General features: G+C 37.0%; 4 protein-coding genes and 1 pseudogene across 4 annotated transcripts; 1 reads left to right on the forward strand and 4 right to left on the reverse strand.

Moving 5' to 3' along the window:
- Positions 1 to 7,759: 7,759 nt before the first annotated feature.
- On the forward strand, positions 7,760 to 10,118 carry LOC148923889 (uncharacterized). The gene is made up of 3 exons (XM_089060222.1): positions 7,760 to 7,863; positions 7,957 to 8,620; positions 9,197 to 10,118. The coding sequence occupies exons 2-3, from the start codon at positions 7,971 to 7,973 to the stop codon at positions 9,969 to 9,971; spliced, it is 1,425 nt and encodes a 474-aa protein (XP_088916348.1). The 5' UTR covers positions 7,760 to 7,863; positions 7,957 to 7,970; the 3' UTR covers positions 9,972 to 10,118.
- Positions 10,119 to 13,208: 3,090 nt separating this feature from the next.
- On the reverse strand, positions 13,209 to 16,666 carry LOC148923890 (putative disease resistance protein RGA1). Its single transcript, XM_089060500.1, has one exon. It carries the CDS (start codon positions 16,595 to 16,597, stop codon positions 14,516 to 14,518), a length of 2,082 nt encoding a protein of 693 aa, XP_088916626.1. The 5' UTR covers positions 16,598 to 16,666; the 3' UTR covers positions 13,209 to 14,515.
- Positions 13,460 to 14,182, reverse strand: LOC148923891 (putative disease resistance protein RGA1). The gene has a single exon (XM_089061630.1). The coding sequence runs from the start codon at positions 14,180 to 14,182 to the stop codon at positions 13,460 to 13,462; it is 723 nt and encodes a 240-aa protein (XP_088917756.1).
- Positions 16,667 to 18,508: 1,842 nt separating the features above from the next.
- Positions 18,509 to 19,876, reverse strand: LOC125207605 (uncharacterized; annotated as a pseudogene).
- Positions 19,877 to 23,848: 3,972 nt separating this feature from the next.
- Positions 23,849 to 25,299, reverse strand: LOC148923892 (uncharacterized). The gene is made up of 2 exons (XM_089061631.1): positions 24,512 to 25,299; positions 23,849 to 24,446 (listed from the first exon to the last, which is right to left on the reverse strand). Exons 1-2 carry the CDS (start codon positions 25,297 to 25,299, stop codon positions 23,849 to 23,851), a joined length of 1,386 nt encoding a protein of 461 aa, XP_088917757.1.

Genomic DNA, 25,299 nt, shown 5'->3' on the forward strand with positions numbered 1-25,299 from the left:
CTTTCTGATCATTCAACACGTTTAGCGTCCTGATTTAGAAGCTTTGAATCTTTAATGGAATTTGTTCTTGTTATTATTGGAGCAGTTAGTTGTTTATAAGAGTAAATCCTCATCGCCCCCTTTTCCTAGCTCATAGCTTTGAACTCTATCTCTGGATGTAGCATTTCCTCAAATACCTGTTGTGCACTCGCCTTCAAATAACGACATTAATTATATAGAAGCATTTGACTATATTTTAATGGTTTTTTCAACACAACTTGGTTTAAAATTTACAGTAGAAATTCAACACTGGTTTAAAATTTTAAATAAATCTCAAATACTATAAATTTAAATTGAGTCATCAATCCGGAGACTTAGGATTGAATCAAAATCAGGTAATAACTCTCGAAATTTTTAGTAACTTAACTGATTTAAATCAAAACTTCCATAATCTGTCTAAATAGAACGTTTGTTTGCGTCAGCCTCTTTTATATAGCAAAACCTCAACTGATTCTCTATTGAGATTGTTTGGATCAACTGTTTGATGAAATGCCCGAACAAAAACTTTCCCTCCAAGTGTTTGTGAATAGTCATGATGTATTTTTTTCAAATCGGGTTTGGAGTTTTCTTAACAAGTTGTGTCTGTGTTTATCCTTATTGGTTCGGGTCATTAACAAGTTGATCTGATAACAACCCGACCAGTGGCGGACACAAGTGGGGCCCAAACATTTAAAAAAGAAAAAATTCTACTATATAATTTTTCAACATTCTTGAAACTACCTTCAGCCCTTCCCAAATTATTATCATTGGGGTTTAATGGGAAGGAGATTTAATGGCAAGGAGAGGCTGAAAGATATAATTTACGAGAAAACTTCTTAGCATAAGTGCATAACATAATGGCAGCCGCATAGAGTGGGATGAGGAAGAAAGATAGAAATAAATAAAAACTGTTTAACTTAAATGAATATAATAATTATAATAATAATTGAAAGTCAATCCCTATTCCCGGTGGCACGATTTTGCTTTACACAATTGTGAAAACATTGAAAAGTGTAACTATGTTTTAACGTTGACTTATAATTACACTTTTAAAATTGTTTAATTTGCAACTAACGTTTTTCTATTCAACAGAATACTGTAATTTACTAAAAACTAAAAAGGATTTTCTTTTCTTCACCCCTATTCCATTTAAATTTATTAATTTACTAAAAACTAAAAAGGATTTTCTTTTCTTCACCCCTATTCCATTAAAATTTATTCCAAACGGTAGATCAAAAAAATATTGAATCTTTCTCCCACCAATTACAATCGAGAATTACAACTTGTCTTTTTTACAAATTTAATGGGTTAGGCCCTTTTTCCTTTTCTTTTGTCATAGTTCACATATTTAAATTCATTATTTTTTAATTATATAAAAATATTTGTGTAGTTTTAATTGGCATATAAGCTTTAATTTGCCACCTATGTTTTGATTTTAGATCTATGGAAAAAATGAGAAGAATCAAAAGTTCATATATTTATATTCAAATTTTAAAATTTAGAAAAATAAAATAAAAGAAAAAACTGAAGGTTAATATATTTACAGGTAAATAAACCTTCATAAAATCACAATATATTAGATAATTAGGCATTTTTATGTTTTGGATATTTATTATTTTAGCAAAACAAACCCAACAATTTTATTATTCTTTTTGTTAATATATACTTATGGTTTGCATTATATCACTGCCTATAACATGGTCCCCACAATCTACTTACACTCATTCCACTATTTATTTCCCTTTTTCTTTTCTCTACAAACCCTACACATCGCCGCTGAATTGATCGACGGGCAAGGAATCCCGCGATGTTCAACCGCGTTGCTAACTTTGAGAACTCTGTTCTTAACACAGGTGCTCGTACAACTCAAGTTGTTAGCTGAATTTGGAGCTGTTCGGTTGAGGCCCAAGGTGGCTGCTATGTGGCTGATATTCAAGCTATTGGGCCGAAGGCTTTCTAGGAGGAGGCCAAAATCAATCTACATTTTTGTATGATTTGAAACATGATCTATAGATGCTCATATATTGTGTAGGGAACTTTGAATTAAAAAGCTAGTTATATCTTCATGATATACACTTCTCCTTCACGTATACCATTTATTACTAACTAAATCCAAACAACCTATATATGTCTTTGTAGCTTTGGTGTAAGTCAAAGAATTAACTTTGTATTCCCTCTTGATTCATTAATATAATTTGTAAGATCGTCTAGTTCCACTGAAGCTCTCACTTTGATCTTGTAATCGAAAATAAAACGTGAAAAGACTTGGGCTCTTGATACATAAATCACAAATTAGTACTTAGGTTCTTGGTTAACAACAACTCCATAAATTCTCAAAATATAACATGGACGACGTTCGACTTAAAGTTTGACGCTCTTTCGAGAATAATTAAAATAAAAGATAGGAAAATTCGGGATGTTATATAAGTCTATTTAACCAAAATGAAAAAAAGTTAAAAAAGGAGAACCATATGTAATCGGTACATGAGTCGTACATTAATCTTAATGAAATTCATTAGTTTCTAAACCAATAAATTAACTCAGAATATTGATTATAGTTTCTATACAATCAACCCTATTAAGAAATAATAGGATGATGTCAATTATTATTGCAATTTGAACTTTCCAAAAGAGAAAATTAACTGTGGCTTATTTTTTTTAATATGAGTAGAAGAATGTACGAATAAATCTTTGTACAAGACAATAAAAAAAATTAAAATGAGAATTTAATTCTAATGGACTTGTGGATATAAATTTATGTCACTCGGGACTAGGGGTGAGTAGGTACGGTATACCTTGCCGAAACCACCATATCGTATATCTTACCGTAAATTCAGTATACGAAAAAGTCATACTTTTACCTTACCAAAGTTTTCGGTATACCAAACTTTGGTATACCTTATTTTTGGTATGGTGAATTTCCATACCGATACCATACCTCATTTTCGGTATACCGTACCAAAGTTCGGTGTACTGTACTTTTGCGGTATACCTGACTTTCAACTTCAATTAAAATAGAAAATTTTGAGGTTTTGAATATTATTTATATTTTATAATTTAAAAACAATATTAAATATATTTTATTCATAATTATATTTATATTTCACAATAGATTTTATAAATTAAAAATATATAAATACTACTCCCTCCGTCCGCCATTAGGAGTCCCGGTTCACTTTTATTAATAAATGGTAGGTACACATCACTTTCCACTAACTCATTCCACTCACATTCTATTATAAAACTAATATATAAAAATGAACCCATATTCCACTATCTTTTCTCATCCACTTATCTTTATATATCTTAAAACCTGTGTCGAACTCAACCGGGACTCCTAATAGCGGACGGAGGGAGTATAATTTTTATATAATTATATTTATAGTTTACGTTATATACCTTAATTTACGGTATATACCAAAATTTTTGTACGCAGCGGTATATCGTGGTATTTGAAAAATCATACCGTATACCTTACCGGAATCTTTCGGTAAGGTATCATACCGTACCGAAAACCATGGTATACCGAAAATTCAGTATTTTCGATATTTTTTTCAGTACGATAAGACTGATATTTCGATATTTTTTCTCAGCACTACTTAGGACTACTCGATTGTTCTAAGGATAAGGGCATACATAGCACTCTGGACCAACCAATTTCTTTGTATTTAGGTTCCATTATCTCCTCCATCTCATTTCATTATACTCCTTAAACAAAGAAATGAAGTGGAACTAGTAATTACCATTTTATTTCCAACTTCATTCTACTATCATATCATATTAAGAATGAACTTAGAGTTAAATTGATTATTATTCTACCCCAGGATCATGCTAGGCTACTAACTCTAAATATTGTGCTAACTTGCTAACTCCATCTCTTAAAAATAAAAACTATTTTTATCTTGGGCCGTCTCTTAAAAATTAAATTTTTCTAAATTTTCTATTTTAAAAAGTCGATCCCACAATCCACAAAACCTATTTTTACTACTTCTTTTTATCTCTCTTACCTTAATCTATTTTTAAAAGACGGAGGTAATCAGGGGCGGAGGGAGGGTGGGGCCAGGGGGCCCATGGTCCCCCTACTAATTTTTAAAAAAACCTAGGGGTATTTTAGTAATTTCACATTAATTATAATTTATAATATATATAATATTAAAGATAGATTTCAACAAAATTATACCCCATAAATCATTTCCTCTTAATTAGTTTTCTCCTTCTGCCGCAGTTCTACTCCTTCTGCAGTGTAATTTGAAATTTGGTTATCTAAACCTAGGTATATTTTAAAACTCAAATATAATTCAATTGATTTTTTCTATATATGTTGTTTTTTTGTTTGGCTGCAATCGTTTTATAAATTGAGACCTAAATAATCATATTCAAGCTCTAAATTGGTACACATAAAATACAAATGGGGAGAAAGAAGATAGCTTATGTAATTCAATGGCTACGGCGGTTCTGTGTTGGAATTCTTTAACCCCTATTCTTAATTTTGTGTAAGTATTAATAGTTTTACACTATTTGATTTGTGACAACAACATTATAGATTTGAGCATATTGTATATGTTGTTTACTCTTTATTCTTTTAGTTGTGAAGCGTAAGAAAGAACTTTATCCTTTTTTGTGTATGATTTATATTTTGCAAACTTAATCAGTGTTAACTATTTTTGTAGGTATATGGATCGTTATTTCAAGAAACTTTCTTCCATTGATTTTTCATCAGTTGAATGCTTGCTTAGATCTTTATATGGAAAAGGATGTGTTTGTTAAAGTTACTAATGAAACTATTATGCAGCGATTTCAAAAGATGAAGAATAGAAGACAAATGTTATGATGTGATTGCATTTAACTTTTACATTTTGAACCTTATAATTTAATTTATGTAATTTTTTTTAAGTTTAAATTTGGATGCCCCATGATAAAATGTCTGACTCCGCTGGAGGTAATAGTATTATTTTTGGGGGGAACGCATGGGAGAGGCTTAACACGTGAATTTAATTTCATTTTGTTCAAATGGACCATTTATCTATTCGAAATCTAATCAATGGAAGATCAAACATAGCCATAGAAACATTGGACCACTCAATTTCTTGCATTTTCTCCCTCGCGAACTTAATTTCATTTTGTTCAAATGGACCACTTATCTATTCGGAATCTAATCAATGGAAGATCAAACATAGCCATAGAAACATTGGACCACTCAATTTCTTATATTTTCTCCCTCGTGAACTTAATTTCATTTTGTTCAAATGGACCACTTATCTATTTGGAATTTGATCAATGGAAGATCAAACATAGCCATAGAAACATTGGACCACTCAATTTCTTGCATTTTCTCCCTCCCAAAAATATGTTACTTCTTCTCCCACCGAAGATGATCCCCTTCTTTTTTTGTTTGTCCCAATTAAGATGACTCATTACTATAAATGGAACGTATTCATCTCTACTTTATTCTCTCGTACTTTACTTTTTCCACTTCACATACAAAATAAAAATACTTAAATTTCCGTGCCACCCAAGTAAGAGGTCATCTTCCCTTAAACGGAGACGGTGTGTTAAAGCCTAAAATATATTATCATTGTGACTGATCAGATTGATTGATTATGTTTGTCTGTGAAATTAGGATTGAGGATTTTGTCCATGATAGTTATAAAATAGAAATGAGAATTTAATCTAATTGACATATAGATTTAAATTTATGTCTGTCACTCAATTGTACTAGATATTATTTCGAGATTGAGCTTGAGCATACGATAATACAGTCACACATATTTCTATATAAAGTCCAAAAGGAATGCATTTATAAAGAGTATGCCTAAATAAGTATCGCATGCACTCAATTTGTGTGGACCGAAACTTTCTACATAGTTCACCGCCGACGATCCCAAACAATGTCAGGAAAAATTGGATTATTTCATCATAAAGTAATTCCTCCATCCTAAAAAATTAAGTCGTATAAGCATGAGTTATACAGAATATAAGAAAAGTGATCTGTAAATTATTATGGAGATTTTAACTTATGAATAGTGTCAATTATGATTAGACATGAAAAAGTGGTGGCACATTGTAAATAAATTTAACATATATACGGACAGAGAAATTATCTCTACATATTACTATTACGATAGAAAATTTAAATTATTCTCTCTTACTTTATTCTCTCTTTCTTACTTTATTCACCATTTATCTCTCTAATTTTTCCCCATTTGGTACATTACTCTCTCCACTTTAACCTCTCTCCACTTTAACTCAATACATATCATTTTCTTAATTTCCGTGTCCAAAAGAAATCCTCATTTTCTTACTTTATTGCCTCTTGTAATCATCCTCTAGCTATAATATTTCTCTTAAATAAGTTATTCTACTGGCCAATCTTTTCATATCGAATCATTTCATAATCTAATATTAAATGCATAAACTATTTCACTTAAATAATTATTCTACGGGCTATAATACAATTGAATCTTATCATAATCTAATATTTAATGGATTAGCTATTTCTCTTCAATAATTTATTCTATAACGATACAAACTCCAAACTTACAATGCTTATTATGTTTCCAATTAAAATGTCAATAACTTCTATGAATTTGTCAAAATTTATTCTATTTAGTGACAGAAACTTCCGCCGCTAATCAGCAAAATTTCTTCACATAACATGTTTAGTGATAGATTGAATATTGGTAGATCCGTCAATAATTAGCTTGTCACTAAAAAATGTTAGTGACGTATGTGTCCGTTAATACTGTTACTAAGCAACCGAATGACAGAAAACACATGTAGTAAATTAGTATTAGTGACGGAATAATATGTCACTATATAGTGACTGACCTATTTCTGTCAATTATCTGTCACTAGCCATTGAGCTTTTGGCCTCTGCCACTAATTCCGTCACTAATATGCGATTTTTGGGTAAGTTTCGTATTATTAAGCGACAATATCCTATTTAAACTAATGCATTTAGTAATATAGGAAGTAGAATAAATTGTTGTCGAGAAATAGCTAATCCATTAAATATTAGATATGATAAGATTCGATTGTATTATAGCCCGTAGAATAATTATTTAAGTGAAATACTCCCTCCGTCCCAGAAAGATTGTCTCATTTCCTTTTTTACATTCGTTTTGCAAAAATAATAATAAATAGTTAAAGTAGATAGAAAGTAAAGTAAAAGAGAGAATAATGTAGAGAATAGTCTTACCTACATTATTATTTCTTTTATTTTACTCTCTTTCAACTTTACCTATTTATTATTATTTTTGCAAAACGAGTGCAGAAAATGAACTGGGACAATTTTTCTGGGACGGAGGGAGTAGATATTAGATTATGAAATGATTTGATATGAAAAGCTTGGCCATCCAGTAGAATAACTTATTTAAGAGAAATATTATAGAGGGTGATTACAAGAGGCAATAAAACAAAAACAAACATGATTTAATAATATAAGAGATATATTTCTGAATCCTATGAAAGGAGAGTGTAATAAATTAATATATAATTACTACTACTATTTCTATTTTCTAATGGGAGAGTACAATATTAAGAATTTTCATTATGAATTATTTGAAGACGATAATTGCAGTAAACAAATTATAGACTAATAGTTAATCATTAATAATTAAATTATATTTGTGCATGCACCTATTGTGGTCGCCGAGCAAAGACAAAAATGTACAGCTTTTTTTGTTTTTTTTTTATTGAAAATGTGTGTATTTTTGAATGTGTACAATATGGGGAAATAAAAATATGCTTAAGAAACAGCCCACACTTAAATCCTATGATCTATAAATAGCGTACAAGATGTGTCTAAAGAAATCATAAAACAAGAAAATTAATTTCTAAAATTGGGTAATCATCGATCCTCTTTTTGATTTGATTAGTCCATGCATGTTTTGATTTACTACTATATACTAATTTTGTAGCTATTGGAATATTTGGTAGATTGCAGCATAATAATGGCAGCGAGGCTACCAAGAATCATCGTGATCAAATCACCTAGTGCAGGTGATTGTGCACGGCGCGACGGTACTAATAAAGTAGGTCTGGGGAATGAGGAGAGCGGCGTGTTCAGCACGGGCGTGAAGATCCAAGTTGAACGATCCACAGTGAACGACCGGTACGTTCACCTTCGCTTTTACAGTTCCAATAGGTATTGGCAATTGGACAGAGACAAGAGTTTGGTGGAGAACTGGCCCGTCGTGGCTAAAGCCACCAAGCCTGTGGAGGACACCACGGACGAAGGGTGCACTTTGTTCGAGCCGACCATAGTGGACTCTGATCCGAGCCTCTTCTACTTGACCCACGTTAATACCGGGAGGATCGTGTTTCCTGACCCTTTAGACAATTTTAATTTCCATGCGGCACAAGAAGATTACAAGGAAATCAATGCAGCCTTTTTGAGGTTTGTGAATTGGGAGACGCTGGTTAAACTGCCTAGCCACGTCGCTTTCAAAGGATACAATGGCAAGTTCCTTGGGGGAGTCTGGGCGGACAGCCACCAATACTTGCAATTCGCTAACACTGATCCCAACAGCGAGGATTCCGGCCACCGCATCTACCTCCAGCCCGATGGCTGTGTCCGGATTAAATCCGATCATTTCAACAGGTACTTTCACTACACAAAACTCAGCTGTTTTTGAAATTTCTTCATTTAATAGATTAGTGACAGAGTAAGTTCCCCTCGTTAATAAATTTGTGAGTAAAAAGTTTTGGTGACGGATGAAGTTACTAACCCACCCGATGACGGAAATTAAACATATGTAGACGGCTGCTTCGCATTAATGACTGACACTTTTTAGTCATTTATCCGTTTGTTGAGCTATTGGGCTCTGAGTTCCGTCACTATTTAGCATTTTTTTAGTGTAGCCCTGTTTAAATGATACTGCATCTCTCCCTTAAAAATAGAAACTGTTGAATTTTTTTATTTTAGTATGCGGACCCCATAAGCCATTAAGACTATTCTTATTACTTTTCCTCTTCTTCTCTCTTAAGTCATTCATTTTTCTTTACCTTTTTTAGTTTACCATTTGTGCATTAAAGCTCGTACCGTTTCAAAAGTTTTTGTTTTCGAGGACCAAGGCAGTAGTAATTTGACAAGGTAAATAGTGAGTGGATTTATAGAACAAAACTAAAGGCTATTATCTATTACCAATTAAGTTGTGCTTCATTTGGTCACGGTCAGGTATTGGCAGTACCAGCATGACTGGATATACGCGTCGATCCCTGACCCATCGAAGACAACCACCACTCTGTTCATGCCAGTCAAACTCGATGACAACACCATCGCTCTCCGCTGCGTGTTCAACAACAGGTTCTGCAAAAGCCACACCTACGACGGCTTCACAGACTGCCTGAATGCGGCGGTTGAGACGATCGTGAACGAAGCGAGGATGACCGTGCAGGAGCTCGTGCTGAACAGGAAGATCTACAACGTGAGGTATCGGATGGAGGATGCGAGGATATACGGGGAGACGCCAATCTTGTTGGGCACCACCACCGGCACTAACAAATCAGATCAAGAGAACCCAATCGGCGTGGAGGTCGCGTACGAAGACTCCAAGACTCATTCCTTCAGCCGCAGCACATCCGTGACGGCCGGGGTGAAAGCCACCATCTCGGCCGGCATTCCTTTAATCGGAGAAACGGAGATTGAAATTGGGGTTGAGGTGGAAGAGGCGTTGGAGTGGGGCGATTCGGTGACTGAGACAACCACGGTTAAGAGTTCGAGCTCGGTTTCCGTGCCGGGGCGAAGCGTGGCTACGATTAACTATGTTGCCACGGTGGGGACCTGCGATATACCATACTCGTACACTCAGTCGGAGCAGAGCTCCACCACCGGCGAAATCATTGAAGTTGATTACGACGATGGTCTTTTCACCGGCGTCAATTATTACAACTTCAACTTTGTCACAGAGAAAATTACACCACTCGACCCCACACTCGCATCCCCGAATTGATTTGGCGCTCTTGAGTGTTTTTTTCATCAACTTCTTCTAAGTTGGTTTTTTCACTCACTATCAATCTATCTATCCTATTTCTATCTATGTATTTCTCGTTGTTTATTTAATAAAATTAAATAAAATAATGATGCACTTATTTTTAATCATTCATTTATGTTGATTTAAATGTTAATTAGTGACGCCGATGACTGCTACTTCACTTTTCGGTCATTTGAAATTATTTTTTATTTTACTTTTCTCATTTTTCCTACCTATTTTAAAGCAAAAAAGGAGTTTGTGTAGCTAGCTTAGTAAGAGCATCCACAATGGTGTTACGCTCACCATAGACTAGCCACAAACTCCTCCTGTCACATCACCATCACTAAAATTCCTCCTGCCACATCATCTGGACAAGCAATATGCTAGCCACAACAATTAAAATTAAAAAAACAACTAAATTTACGGAATTAAACACAAAATACGGAATTAAATTTACGACACATATATGGGAAAATGCAATAATTTCATTTAAATTAAAAAAAGTGCGTCCAAAAAAAATTACATAATTAAAAAAAATACATAATAAAACAAAAAGGACTATCGACGTGCAGTCCTCCACGCCCACAACTCTTCAATTAAATCCAAGAAAAGAAAGAAAGGTTGTGAAAAAGAAAAAAATAAAGAAAAGAAAAGAAAAATCAAAGGAATTTGGGAAGTGAGAAGAAATATAGACAAAGTCTAGAGTTTACTGTGATTTAAATCGTTGGTTGAGTGCTAAGTTTGATGTGGTAGAAATTGATCACTTTTGCTATGTTTGGGTTTAGTCACTTTTTAGCCAAATTTTCATCACCTACCAAAGAGCCTACTTTACAACAAAAAATAAAGACCTTTCGAACTTTTGATCCTTAATAAAAGATGCTTGGATGAGTGTTCTCGTGCGAGTATCCAATATATTCAAACTTTCTAGATCCAGAAAATCCACTAGACCACGGGGTCTAGGAACTCAAAGAATCCGCGAAATCACCTGTCATTGGCACACGATCCTCTCCTGCTTTTCAAAACCCTCAACCCGCTGCACTAAAAGGATTAGTATAAGGAAGTAGGGATCAAATCCCATAGAGATGATGCGTAAATAAATATGCAAGAGAATTTGGACACTATTTTTGGCTGCTGCCCAGCAGTTTTGGGGTTGAGATTAGATTCCTAGACTCGGGAAATAAAATGCTCTATTCTAACAGCTAGATCTAGGCAGGAATGACATAAACATGCATGACAATAAACAAGACGTACTCAAGATCACTCTCCAGTGAAAACAATTACCAGACCTAATAAACGGCTTCATAAAACTAGCCTAGATAGAGGAAAATTGGATCGTTGGGACCATTTCCCAAGATAGCAGAGTACGAATGAAAAGCTTCAGATTAACTAACTAAAGGCTTAACTAACAGCGACTTCATCTTCTCAAAAACCTTGATCACGAAATGCAGAGGAAATACAGAGCAAAAACACTAAATGAAACAGAGCAAGCTAAATTAAAACCGATTACTGTGAATAACTACTGAAACCTAAGCAGATCTACTATTACTAGACGAGGTAAATCAGAAAACAGAAATTAAACATCAAAACCATGCAAATATGAACAGATCCAAACACTGGATACTTCATCCACTCCGGATCCAAGCTTCCCTCGACAAACCACAGCAATCCCCATCTCCGATCACACAAATTCAACCAGATTCAAACAATCAACTACGATCTCCACACAATTCAACTCCAAACTCAGATCAATCGCAAAAAACATTCAAAGTAAACAGAAAATGCAGCGATAACATGAAACAAAACCATAGCAGTAAATTTCATAGCAAAAGAGTGCAATATCCAACAGAAATTTAACAAATATAGCCGAGCTTCGAACAACGAAGGCTCGAGAAATTTTGAAACGTAAACTTAAAACAGAAACAGATTGTATCTTCGCCTCCTGTAGAGACGGTGTTGCACAACTCCGATGAAATTTTTAATCGTAAACCCCTCAAACTGATTTCCCCTAGGTGTGTGTGTAGAAATTGAAAAAAGCTGAGCTAAGAGCTAAGAGATTATGATGGACGATTGATTGATGCTGGAACGCCCTTCATGTAAGCTGCGTGCTCTTATTTATAAAGAGTGGAGCTTCTAGATTCTTCCTTGTAATCCCCATTTTGCCCTTTTCTCGGACACTCCTTCGTCTGGTAAGCTCCTTCTCTTTTCTGCTCACTTTTCTCTTCCAGCTTCCTTCTCCAGGCGATTTTCTCCTTCTTCCTGGATCTGGCAATTTCCTCTACACACCTGCCTTAAAATTTGTGTTAGACCCGGGAAATTACAGAATTTAACCCCATAACCAATGCATGAAATTAGCCTTATCAAACTGCTCACACTTAAACCATACTTGTCCTCAAGTATAAAGACAAGAAAAAGAAATAAGGCGAATTTCAATGCATGGTTATTTCATGACCGACCCCTAAAGACACTTAGACACCTAGACCTAGACACACTACTGACATTAAAAAAAAAAAAAAAACACTTAAGAAAACACATAGACATGAACTAGTTCAAACTTTTAAGCAGTCGTCCCCACAAGCTTAAGATCAATCAAATAGTCTACACGCTTGACTCATGCTAATTTTGCAATCAAAATGTCACCCACAAGTGTATGGGGATATGTAGCACGTGGCAAGTTAAAATTATCGATCCTCGAAGACTAAAAGCCGGCTTGAGTATTACGATTCAATTTTGAACACTATTTAGACTAATAAAAGGGGTTTTTGGTTTTTCTTCACTAAGATCAAAGAACTAAAAAGCAAGAAAGAGCAAATTAGGAAACTAAAGCAACTAAAAGAGTAGATTTCACTTAAATTGGAAAGGTAGGGATATGGATCCGTTGGTATGGATCACGGGTGTTCATCTAGGGATCATGCTCATCTACTTCTGCATTTGCTGGTTTTTGCATTTATTTAATTTTCTTAGCGCTGTGAGTTGATCTGTGTGATTTATGGTGGTTCTAATTGGTAAGACCATGTGAGATTAGGCTTTCTTGAGTTCTAGATTGAAATGCCTGAGTGAGATGTGGGAAGATATTTTTGTGGAGCTAAGTGTAGCCAACTATTCGTCATTTCTGTTTTAAAAAAATAAAAAATTTCACCTCTGTTAGAGTAGAGAAGAGATAGAGTTTTGAGTCGCCAATCAGCTTGAGTAGCTCTGTTATTATTCACACGATTGAAATAAGCCAAATGATCATGTTATATAAAACAGAACCTAAACCTTGGAGACCACATAATGATCACTCAAGGCCGGATCTCATTAAAACCTTCATGGTAAAAAAACCCATTGGGAAAAACACCATGAAGAAAAAAGAGTATTCGTCTAATAAAGATTTATGATTAAAGCAAAGAAATACATATCACAATCCACAATCCCAAATTCAATCTCGAAAAAGGTAAACAAACATAAAGACATAAATATTTGCATTAGACCTATAGGCGAAGTTGAAGTTGGGGATTATGTTGGGATATGGATCTCCATGTTGAACCTTCTTTGTCCTCTCCGTATGTTTTTATCAACTCTGATGAATCCCAAATATTCAACCATCGCAGAGATGAGGAGACCTTACGCAGCAGGCGATGCGGCAGCTTCTTCACACTCTCACACACAGTGATAGTCAAGTCTGTGAGACATGGCATGATGGAGATGGCAGCAGATTCTTCTTCTTCCTCCGTTATGTCCTCCCACTCTTCCCATTTGGAGCACCATACAAATGACAGTTGATTGAGTTTAGGAAATGCAACAACAATATCAGCAGATGAAGATTCTATCCCTAAAACCTCCCGTCCAACAAACATCAATCGCTTCACATCTCTAATACAGAGCTCTTCCAAGAAAGGTAGTTTCCCCATAGCCGGCAATGATGACACCTTGCTCAAATTATACAATTCTATCTGTTTTATAGTGTTGAGGGGTGATGACATAAAATCCGGAAGCCTGGAGCTCCCATATCCACTGATTGACAGTGACTCCAGCTTGTAATGGGGCACGAGGGCTTCTACTACCTTAATCCACATTGATGATAATGATAATGATGATGATGATGACTGTTCCTTTTCATTCATCCTACCCCTGAAAGATATCGCAAGACTTTTGAGTTTGTGAAGGAGTATCTTTAATTGTGCTTGTCGAGCATCCTCAACCAATTCCACCATTTCACTCATACTACTGCAATAGATTCCCAAATTTATAGATCCAGTAAGAAGACGGTCGAGTTTTTTCAGAAATCCAAACTTGTTGTATTCACTTCCTACTTTGAATTCACACAGTTCTAGTGTACAGAGATCACTCAACTTATCCACTGCTTCAGGCAAACTGTTGACATCAGTGCCTTCAAGATTCAAGATTTGCAGTTTAACCAAACTACAAATGCTCTCTGGTAATTCCTTCAATTCCTCATTCCAACTTAAGTCAAGTTCCCTTAAGTGAACCAAATTCTTGATATTTACCCCAATCTCTTTTAGATCGCACTCTTTTAAGGAAAGAGTTCACAATTCAATCAAACTATAAATGCTCTCAGGTAACTCCTTGAGTTTTCTATTCCTACTTAAGTCTAGTCGTCTTAACTGCACCAAATTCCCAATTTCTTGTGGAATCCCTTCTAGAGAACAGCCTTCTAAGGAAAGAGTTCGCAATTCAAACAATTTACACATGCTCTTTGGTAACTCCCTTAGTTCTTCATTCTCACTTAAGTCAAGTCGTCTTAATTGAACCAAATTTTCAATTTCTCGTGGAATCTCTAATAGCATGCACTGTGATAAGAGAAGAGTTTGCAAGAAATAAAGCCTACATATGATTTCAAGGCCATCCTTTGACAATTCAGTCGAACTAACATCCAACCATCTCAAGTGAATTAATGTTTCTATTCCTACTGGAACAGAACTGCTATATCTCTTAATTCTTAACACCCTAAGACTTTTCATGCAATCACAAACTTGACAACGCCTGTCCCACAATAGACTCCGATATTCTTGGACATGAGAAACCAATGAAGAATCACAAACTTGACAACTTTTCTCTCTCTCATCATTCTTCCTAAGAAATAGAGCAAAATCATGTACTATGTCATGCATTTTACACCATTCTATCTGCTCCCCCGACTCACTTTTCTCAATGTCTTGAAACAGAGAATGCATTGCTAAGTTGTTCAAGCACTCTTGTCCTTTGAGTTCCACTTCACCATTCCTACTAACAGAGCCCAAATAACCTAATGCCATCCACTCTTCTATCAGACTCTTCGCATGAAATCGGTGATCCTTAGGATAGACGGCACAATATGAAAAACAACGCTTAAGAGTTGGAGACAATTCATTGTAGCTTAAAACTAGATGAGGAAATAGTTCTACTTCCACCTTCTCCAGTTTCCAAATTTCACTCCTCGCTACATTTTCCCACTCTTCCAAACTAGTCTTGAACTGCAAAACTCTTCCCAAAACAACTACAGCAAGAGGCAATCCCTTGCACTTGCTAGCTATTTTCTTGCCAATATCCTCAAAATTTCGACATTCTGCCTCATTCTTTCCTGGAAGGGATGTGTCACGCAATAATAACCAACACTCTTCATCACTAAGATTATTTGGGCGATGTATATTATCCTCCATGGTACTCATCATCTTAGCAACCTTTTCTTTTCTCGTTGTCACCAGAATTTTACTGCCTTGTGCACCACATTGGAGGCAGATTTTCAGGTCCTTCCATTTGTTTTCTTCTTCTGTCCAAACATCATCAAGGACAAGAAGAAACTTCTTTCCAGAAACAGATGCTTCTAGTTTTTGTAATACCAATGCCAATTGATCAGAATTCGGAGGAATCGTTTCTAATCCCACACTATTAACAATTCCTCTGGCGACCCCAGCCACATCAAAGGAATCAGAAACACAAATCCATATTCTTGTTTTAAAACCCTCCTCCACTTGATTATCATTATAAACAAGTTTTGCAAGAGTTGTTTTTCCAAGCCCCCCCGCTCCGACTATAGACAAAATTTGCATATCACCAACATTAACCATCAGTTTCCTCACGATATTCTCTTTTTCCATACGTATGTCCAACCCATGAACTTTCTTCATATCAACATAATGCGTGGATTGTTCTCGGCGAGGAGTGGGTGTGAGATTCACAAAATTAAAATCATCTTTCTCATCTAAAATCTGATCAAGCGTGACTTTCACATGTTCTATTTTCTTGGCAGTTTCACGACGAACAGAAACTTTTTTGAAACATAAACACGAAGATGAGATGAACGAGAAACATACCATTTTCTTAGGCTCGGGCTCAGGCTCAGGAGAAGCTTCCATCTTATGTTTGAGAAGAGAGTAGTTCCATTCATCCAAAATGTCGTCCATCTCATAAGCCGTAGCTTCAAGCTTCTTCAGCCAACTTTTGACGCTTGATTCGTTCACTCCTCTCTTTTCTGCATCATCCAACACCTTCCTGATCATCTCGAGCTTCTTAGAAAGATCGAGAAGCTCCTTCTCGACCCCTCTCACCAAATTGACTTCATACTGAATCTGATCATGAATGATAGTTGCAACTCTCTCCACAATAGCTGAAATCACAGCATCAGCCATTTTCACTAGCTTAGCTACTACCTGAATTTGGAGAAGTATTTTTCCCTTATATTTTCTTATCTTGATTTAAAGGTGGAAATCAAACCATCATCTTTATTTTCAGCTTTATTGCAATTATTGATTCCATGTTCCATCTTTTAGAAAGTGAAGATAATGTTCACTAGAAAGTCGTTTGTGGGGCAGCAAACGTTTAGATTTTTGTCGTTTTATATCGGTTGAAATCCAAGAGCATATTTTGTAACATTTCAGTAATAAGTTCATATATAGATTTTTGAGGTTGTTACATACATGTAAGTTGTAACTAAATTTGAAGTTGCACGAAAAATATAGTACTAGTAGTCGGTAGAAATATAAATTTTATAATTAGATTTTCTATTCTCTTTATAAAATTCATTTTTTGAAGGCTCGATATATTAGTTAGGGAGCAGAAGTCTAACGGAATAACATATCGCAACTAATCGTCAAAATTAAAATTAATGTTTTCTTAGTGTAGTAATACTTATACTGTGTATAGATTTATTGGTTTATTTTTGTGTAATACTTATACTTGTACAATCTATTTGTATCTAGCGGAGGAACTATTTTTAATGCTTGAAATAAACATATTTGAAATGTTTTTATACTCCCTCCGCCCCCCAAATATTGTCCCACTTTGATCCGGCACGGGATTTATGAAATGTAATGAAAAGTGAGTTGAAAAGGTTAATGGAATGTGAGTCCTACTTTATATGGAGTATTAGTTTTATAATAAAATGTGAATAAGAATGAGTTAGTAGAATATGAGATCCACTACAAAAAATGATAAAAAATAAAATGCGATAAATTTTGTGGGACGGACGGACATAGAAAAATGGGAAAAACTTTCGGAGACAGAGGGAGTATATTTTTGTGTATTGTACATGGAAATAAATATTACGCAATTGCTTAGTAGTACTGCATTTTGTATTTTACGCTTATTCCCTCTGTCCCAGATAATTCGACCCAGTATTCCATTTCGGGCCACATAATGTGTCCCACTTCACTTTTACCATTTTTGGTAGTGGACCCCATATTCCACTAACTCATTCCTACTCATATTTTATCATAAAACTAATATATAAAGGTAGGACCCACATTCCACTAACTTTTTCAACCCACTTTTCAGTACAGTTCTTAAAACCCGTGCCCGGTCAAAGTGACTCGAATTATCCGGGACGGAGGGAGTACCATTTATTTGCGAACGTGAAAGATAAGGTAGTTGACTCTAAATTAAAAACCACATTTCTAATAAGTTCATATATTTTATTCAATTAATCCATCCTCTCCCGTGGATTTTGAGCAGCTGCTTATGAAGAGAGCGGACTCTTAATCACGTTGAAAACATAGAGCATAATATTGTTTCTAATCATTCAACACGATTTAACTCATGATTAAGCTTTGATTCTTCAGTGGATTTTGCTCTCTTTTTTGGAGCAGTTCATCGTGGTTATTGTGTTTATTAGTGATTGCTGATTTGGCCGTTTGATAGAGTATATCCTCATCGTCCCCTTAACTTAACTCACAGCCTTGAACTCCATTTCTGGCAGTGATATTTAATCAATCAATGTGAAGATTCTATGAAAACACACAATAAAAGATTTCTTTATTGAAAGGCTCATAGCCCGTCCTCGGCCTATGGGCCCCACACAATCAATACATCACTTATTATCATCACACTTGATCACACACATCAGTGGCTGATCCGGGAAACAGAACACAAGGGATCAGACACAGCGAAGAAGGTTGTCGTTGACTCCCCACCTAAATCCACTATTGACACGCATAAAACCAACTTGGACCCTCTCCTAGTTTCACACACAACAATAAACTAGCACAAGTAGGATAATGTAATGAAAACCAAGATTAAGACAGCAAACGCACAAGTATCTAGTCTTACTTAGAGAGAGGCTCAGATTTTTCGACGATGAAGCTGAAGTTGTAAGCATTGACGCCGGTGAAAACATCATCAATCTGATCTGTAGGAGAAGGGAACATCGCATGTGCCTTTCGTCCCCACATAATGAACCACAGCTACACTCTTCGCCGGCACAGGAACCCATCCCGTCGCCTTGATCTCTACCGAATTAGTTGTTGTGTTGTTCCACTCGAGCGTCGTATTGATCTGACTCATGATCTCAATGCTTTCCTCCCCAATACCGGGGACCCCTGCCGTGATTGTGCTAGTCACCCCCACAGTTATAGACACGCTGCGGCTGAAAGAATAAGATGTCTCATTTATATATGTGATCTCAACGGAGACTGAGCCTGCCTCGTCTTCTTCGTTGGTGGCGGTGGTGGTGCCGGCCAAGTATGGGCGTCTCCCCGAATATCCTGGCGTCCTCCATCCGATACCTCACGTTGTAGATCTTCCTCTCCATCACTAGCTCCTGCACTTGCAATCTTGTCTCGTTCGTCAAGCTGGACACCGCCGCATTAAGGCAATTTTCCATCCCGTCGACGCTGAGGCGCTTGCAGAAGTTGTTGTTGCCGGCGTTCCTGAGGGCGATCGTATTTCCTTCGATTTTGACTGGCCAGAAGAGAGTGTCTTTGTTGTTGGCCGTGATGTCTCCGGAATCCGCCCAAATCCAATTAGGGCTCCGCCGCCAGAACAAACCCCAGTGATCGGACTTAATCCGGACGTGGCCGTCGCGTATCAGCGACACCTGGTAGCTCGATAAGCTGTCGTTCGGATCGTCAGATGCAAACCGGAGGTAGTTGTGGTCATCGTAATACGCTCGGAGGTATTTCCCGTTGCTTCCTTTGAAAGTGACGCGCTCGGGCAGTTTGACCAATGTGTCCCAATCCACAAACCCTAGAGACGCGCCGACACTGTTTTGGTCAACGTAGAAAACACTAGTGGAGTTGTTCATCATCACGCGCCAGCCGGTCTGGGAGTGGGTGAAGTAGAGCACACCCGATTGCAGGCTCGACTCGAAGAGCGTGCATGTTGGCTTCGTTGTGTCCTCGTCAGGCTTGTTTGACGCGGCGACGTTGGAGTTATCGTCCGTGCTTTTTTGCCAATATTTGTTGTCGTAAGAAAATCTGAGGTGAACGTGCTTGTTGTCGACTTCTGCTCGCTCGATTTCAATCTTGACGAGCGGGCTGAACATGTCGTTGTCTCCAGCAACGATGGAGCCGTCGTCCTTGCGGTATACATAAGTGTTTGTAGCAGCTTTTGGGACGTTTAGCACAACAAACTTGGGAAGCGCAGTAGTTGCCATGTTTCCCCAACTTCAGGAAAATTAAAGCAACAATTTTATTAGAGTTAACATCAATATACAATGAAATACTTCTTCTCCTAAAAATAGTGATTTTTACCATTTTTGCTATGCCTATAAAAATTAGCCTTGCAAGCCATATATATAGATAGTAAATCAGCGTTAAAACAAATATGTAGAAGTTAATAAGCAAGATAAAATTTACAATAACAAAATGGACACTAAATAAAATAAACTTAGCTCGTTTGATAAGAAAGATGAGATATAACAAGATTTGTTAAATAAGATAAGAAACACGGGCTTCACGTCAAGATAAGTTCGGATGAAGGTTTTTTCGTTGTTGTTTGGTAGATAAGAAATTATCTAGATTTTGTATTAATAAATCATAATAAATGAGGTAGAAATGCTATCCGACCAAATCTGTGAGATACATATTTTTGTATTTTAAGAAAAAATTTGCGGGCTCGGATGGGCCATAGAAAAAACCACGGGCTGACATAATAGGTTAACTATGATATCAAACACTTAGAAATAGTCATATAAGTATCTATATCTAGGCATTACTAACTTATCAAACGGGCCCAAGTATACTAAAAACTTAAACGATATAAAACACTAATTATAGTAATACTTGAAAATAAAAGACGAGGAGTGAATATTACCGAACTAAAAAGAAGAAATGATTGTGGTGTATTCTTCAATCTTTCTTCAACTTAGGATGTTTCTTTCTTCAAATGATCATCTCTATTTATACATAAATTTCTGATGCTGCAACCAAATATACCACACTAATTTATTTTCGTAAATTGTATTTTGCAAAATCACGTGGTATCTTTTAATCCCAAAGATATTTAATTGTTTTCTTTGAATTATTAGAACTTCTACCTAATCAACTCATCAATCCATTTCAAGACACCTAATCTACCTATTAAGGACAAATGAAAATATAAGATCCCAACATATATTTATATTTATATATTAATTCTGTCGTTACCTAAATAAGTAAGGTTGATGACTCTGCTCCCCACTAATAAAATAAAGAGGAAGCAAATCTCCATTTGCTAACTATTTATTATTATTAATTAATACTCCCATGGTATTATTGGTAGTATCTTGTGACTTGTAAGGATGATACTTTAGAGAGTCGATTTTGTCACCATATGGTCCCTCTTTTTTCTTTTATTTTAATCATATGGTCCATTTACCATATGTATTAAAATTTGCAGATTCTGAGTCGTACATGTGGTGGCTCTATGTAATTTGGAGTTGTTTACGCTTCATTAAATTTGTCCTTTTTTTACGGTTCCGTAAACAAACTAATGGACAACGCTAATTGCACAGTGGCAAGACCGTTAGTTTTTTGACGAAACTGTCAAAAAAGGACCACTTCGATAAGAATTTTATTTGTTATGTCTATTTTCAAAAGTGAATATTTTGGACCAAATTCATACTTTGGTTATATATTTAGGTCCAAAATTGACCTTCCCTCTTATTATTTTTGTTATGAATTCGAAGATTTGGGAGTTGGGACAGCTTATATAGCTACTAATATTATAGTATTAGCCAGCTGGCTATCTCTCGTTTTAAATTTATGGGGTGTGAAACCATCCACGTACTATACGTCCAAATTCATAACTAAAATACCAGTAATACTACATTTTTTAAAAACCCGTGTCATGTCAAATGTGTACTTATAATCATACACGGAGGGAGTAGTACAAGTTGAATAAAGGAGAGAACTTCCAGAGATCTTCATCCGATTGTAGGCGGGGCTTGAAGAGCGTGGACAACGAATTCACCGTGTTTACTTCGGCCTTGTTTACCGTGGTTGTCGCCTCCTTTTTCTGCCAATATTTGTTGCTGTAACAAAATCGGAGGTGAACGTATTTGTTGTTGATATTTGCCCTCTTAATTCTACCTACTTTTTCTCAATCATATCTCTCACTTGACCTACTTTTACTCCGTTATATCTCTTACTTTGCCTACTTTTTCTCTCCTTCACTTCTACTTTACCAATTTCTCATTAAAACATGTCACGTTCACAAATAGGACTATTTTTTTTGGACGGAGGAAGTATATACTAATAAGTTTTGCATTATATTTAATGAAAAAGTCTCATGTCCAGATATCTGATACGAAATTTACACTAGAAATTCAACATTGGTTTAAATAAGTCTCTAATACTATAAATTTAAATTGAGTCATCAATCCGGAGAGTTGGATTGAGTCAAAATCAGGTAATAACTCTCGATACTTTTAGTAACTTAACTGATTTGAATCAAAATCCCCGTAGTCTGTCGAAATAGAACGTTTGTGTCTGCCTTGTTCCTAAGTTTTCATGGAGTATAGCTAAACGTCAGCTCAATCTCTTTATTAAATATGTTTGTACCAACTGTTTGATGAAATGCCTGAAAGAAAGTTTACCCTCCAATAAGTGTTTGTGAATAGTCATTGTTGGGTGTCGGTGGTGCACACCCGAACTCCACATTAGTATGATATTGTCCGCTTTGGGCAAAGCCCTCACGGTTTTGCTCTTAGGGATCTCCCCAAAAGGCCTCATACTAATGGAGTAGGGGTAGCCCATTTATACACTTGCAAGTCTTGTTCATTCTCCAATGTGGGATATGGTTTGCTCCCTTTCAATCCTCCCCTCAAACCAAGACCACCAGACCAAGACCACATGTGTGCCTCATGTTACAGGTCCACCGGTCACTACAGGTCTTGGTCGAGACCGTCACATCGGAGAACTTGCAAGCGCAACCACCGAACCCCGAGCCACACAGGCCCAGCTCTGAACCAGGGCTCTGATACCACTGTAGGGATCAGATTAGTCTAGATTCACTAATTACCGAGACCTCTTTGTTCTTGTACAAGAGAGCTCAGCCAAACTCTCACCCACGCGGCTGATTTACACAAGTAATACAAACTGAGATTGCTACCAATCTAGTTCTAACTATTACAAGGTCTTGAAGTTGTAACTCTAACTTCAATTGTACTCAATTGCACCTGCACACTCAAGAAACAAGTTAGTAATACTAAGAGAGATCCTCTCGGATCTAAAAACAAGTAAACAACTAAACTCAGAGAGTAAGAGCAAAAGATCAAAGAAGATTCGGCTCAGAATCCGCCGCAACAACACGGGTCTATTCTTCCAGAACTAGATCCAAGGGAGCACCAATGGAATGGACAGAGTTTACCCTCGCACCACCAAACATCCACCACAGAAACCCCTCAACACCAGATCAAGCTCCACCGAACAGATCTCCACACAACAACCTTCGCGTTCTCACAAACCCTAGTTCTTCTCCAACAACAAGCAATCGAAGAGATTGCCTCACACAAGCACTCACACCAGTTCTACCGCTCAAAACACCACGGAAGATCACTCAGAGATGGCCGGAAGTACATCGGAGAGGAAGGGAGAGAAGAGAGAGAGGCTCTGAGTTGATCAGAGTAGAGAGAGAGAGAAGAGATTGAATAATATGAAACGGCGCAAGACCACCTCCCTCATATCACCAACAACCCTACATCCAACGGCTTAGAAGCCATCATCCAAAGAGAGAGACACGTGGCAACATCTGGTGAGAGGGGTTAAGAAATTGGGCTCAGCCCAGTTAATAACATCCGGGCTCAAGAAATAACACAGCCCAAATAATAGTCCATCCAAAATATCCAACAGTCATGATCTAGTTTTTTTTTTTTTTTTTCTTCCTGGTTTTTCAAATCGTTGAAATTTCTTAACTATTAAATGTTCGAATTAGCTCAAATTTCATTAGATGCCTTTGAAATGGTTCTATAATTAAACAAAATAATTTGAATCAAAGATGAAAAACCACCATAATTAAACACACAGGAACACACCAGTTTTATTCATATCTATCATCAGATACATGTATCTTGGAGATGATAAGAAAGGCAAACCACACAAGTTGGAAATTGGAAAAGAAGCAGGAAATTACATGATAAGAAAGGGAAAGCAAAGCACACAAATTGGAAATTGGAAAGGGAAACCAAGCTAGAGAGGAATGGCTTTCCCGATCTCGAAGTCCATGTTGTAATAATTGGAGCCGTAGTAAATACCATCATCGTGATGCGTTACAGTGTGTTCACCGGTGGCGGAATCAACGTCTTCCTGCGAGTAAGAGAAGGGCACACTGTAGCTTCCCTTAGTTCCAATGTAGCTAACTTTGACGGAGCTGTTAGCAGGCACATCAGCTGTAGCATTAACCGTAGTTGAATTTTTGATCTCCGTCTCTTCCCCCCACGACCACACCTTCGTCAATGACACAGATACTTCAACTTTTCCTTTGACAATTTCGGTGAGGTTACCTTCGAAGGAGACCTTCACTCCTCCCGTCAAACTCCAAGTACTCGTAAAAGTAGACGTCTTCTCTTCTTCGTACGCTATGGCGCCCGTCAAGGTTGCCTTGTCATTCGATTTGTTCGTAAGCGTGGCTGACCCGGCTATGAATGGCTCCTGATTGTATATCCTCGCCTCATCCAGCTGATACTTGACGTCGTACACTTTTCTTGACGACACCCGTTCCTTCACCTCGAACTTGGCCTCGTTGACTATAGCCTCCGCGGCCGCGTGCAGGTAGTCGTAGTAGAACCTGTTAATTAAATATTTAGAAATAAGTCCACAAGAGAGAACTGAAACCACTATAGACGTACGTACCTGTTGCGACTGCAGTACTTGTTGTTGGCCTCGCAGCGCAGCGCGATTGTCTTTTCATCCATTTTGATGGGCCAGAAGAGAGTGTCTTTGTTGGCGGTGTCCTGCTCGCTGGCGGTGGCGTATACGGTCTGATCTCCGTCGTTCACTCGCTTCCAGAACTTTTTATAATAATCCGACTTTATGCGGATATGCCCGGAGGGCAATGGCTGGATCTCGTAAGTTGAGCTGTTGCTGTTAGGATCATCCGACATGAATTCGAGGGAGTTGTAGCTGTCCCTGACCGCTTTGAGGTACTTGTCGTTGTTGGACTTGAACGAGATGTGCTTTGGCAGTTTAACAATCGTTTGCCAATTCACAAAGGTCAGCCTATTAGCAGCGGTGGGGCCCTTCACCACCACTGCGCGGCTTTCAGGTTCGCTTCCGACCTCCACGAAGAATCCCGAGGGGACGTGGACCAGATTGAAGACACCTTCGCCGCTAGTACTGTTAGCTTGGAACAGGGTGCATGACTCTTTTTTTGTGTCCTCTTCTGCCGTTGTCGACACAGCAACGATGAACCCATCTACCGCGTTGTTACGAGACCAGTACTTGTTGTTGTGACTAAATCTTATGTGGAAGTATTTGCTATTAGTCGTGGAAGGATCAAGCTCGATCTTTGCCATCCGGTTGAACGCACCAATCTCCGACTCAAGTGCCACCGTTCCACTCGCATCCTTGTACGCCAAAAAGCTGCTCGTAGATGACTCTGGCTTCAGCAGCACGTACTGTGAAAACGACGGCACTGACAT

The sequence above is a fragment of the Salvia hispanica genome, chromosome 6, assembly GCF_029641045.1.
Source record: "Salvia hispanica isolate PSC_SH4W2 chromosome 6, Shi_PSC_v1, whole genome shotgun sequence".
NCBI classification, from domain to species: domain Eukaryota; kingdom Viridiplantae; phylum Streptophyta; class Magnoliopsida; order Lamiales; family Lamiaceae; genus Salvia; species Salvia hispanica.

Excerpts from the sequence above, each read along its gene's own strand:
- LOC148923889 (XM_089060222.1), top strand. The coding sequence starts at position 7,971 with ATGGCAGCGAGGCTACCAAGAATCATCGTGATCAAATCACCTAGTGCA. Across the intron at positions 8,621-9,196 it reads AAATCCGATCATTTCAACAG|GTATTGGCAGTACCAGCATG; the intron begins GTACTTTCACTA and ends GGTCACGGTCAG.
- LOC148923891 (XM_089061630.1), bottom strand. The coding sequence starts at position 14,182 with ATGGTGGAATTGGTTGAGGATGCTCGACAAGCACAATTAAAGATACTC.
- LOC148923890 (XM_089060500.1), bottom strand. The coding sequence starts at position 16,597 with ATGGCTGATGCTGTGATTTCAGCTATTGTGGAGAGAGTTGCAACTATC.
- LOC148923892 (XM_089061631.1), bottom strand. The coding sequence starts at position 25,299 with ATGTCAGTGCCGTCGTTTTCACAGTACGTGCTGCTGAAGCCAGAGTCA. Across the intron at positions 24,447-24,511 it reads AAGTACTGCAGTCGCAACAG|GTTCTACTACGACTACCTGC; the intron begins GTACGTACGTCT and ends TTTAATTAACAG.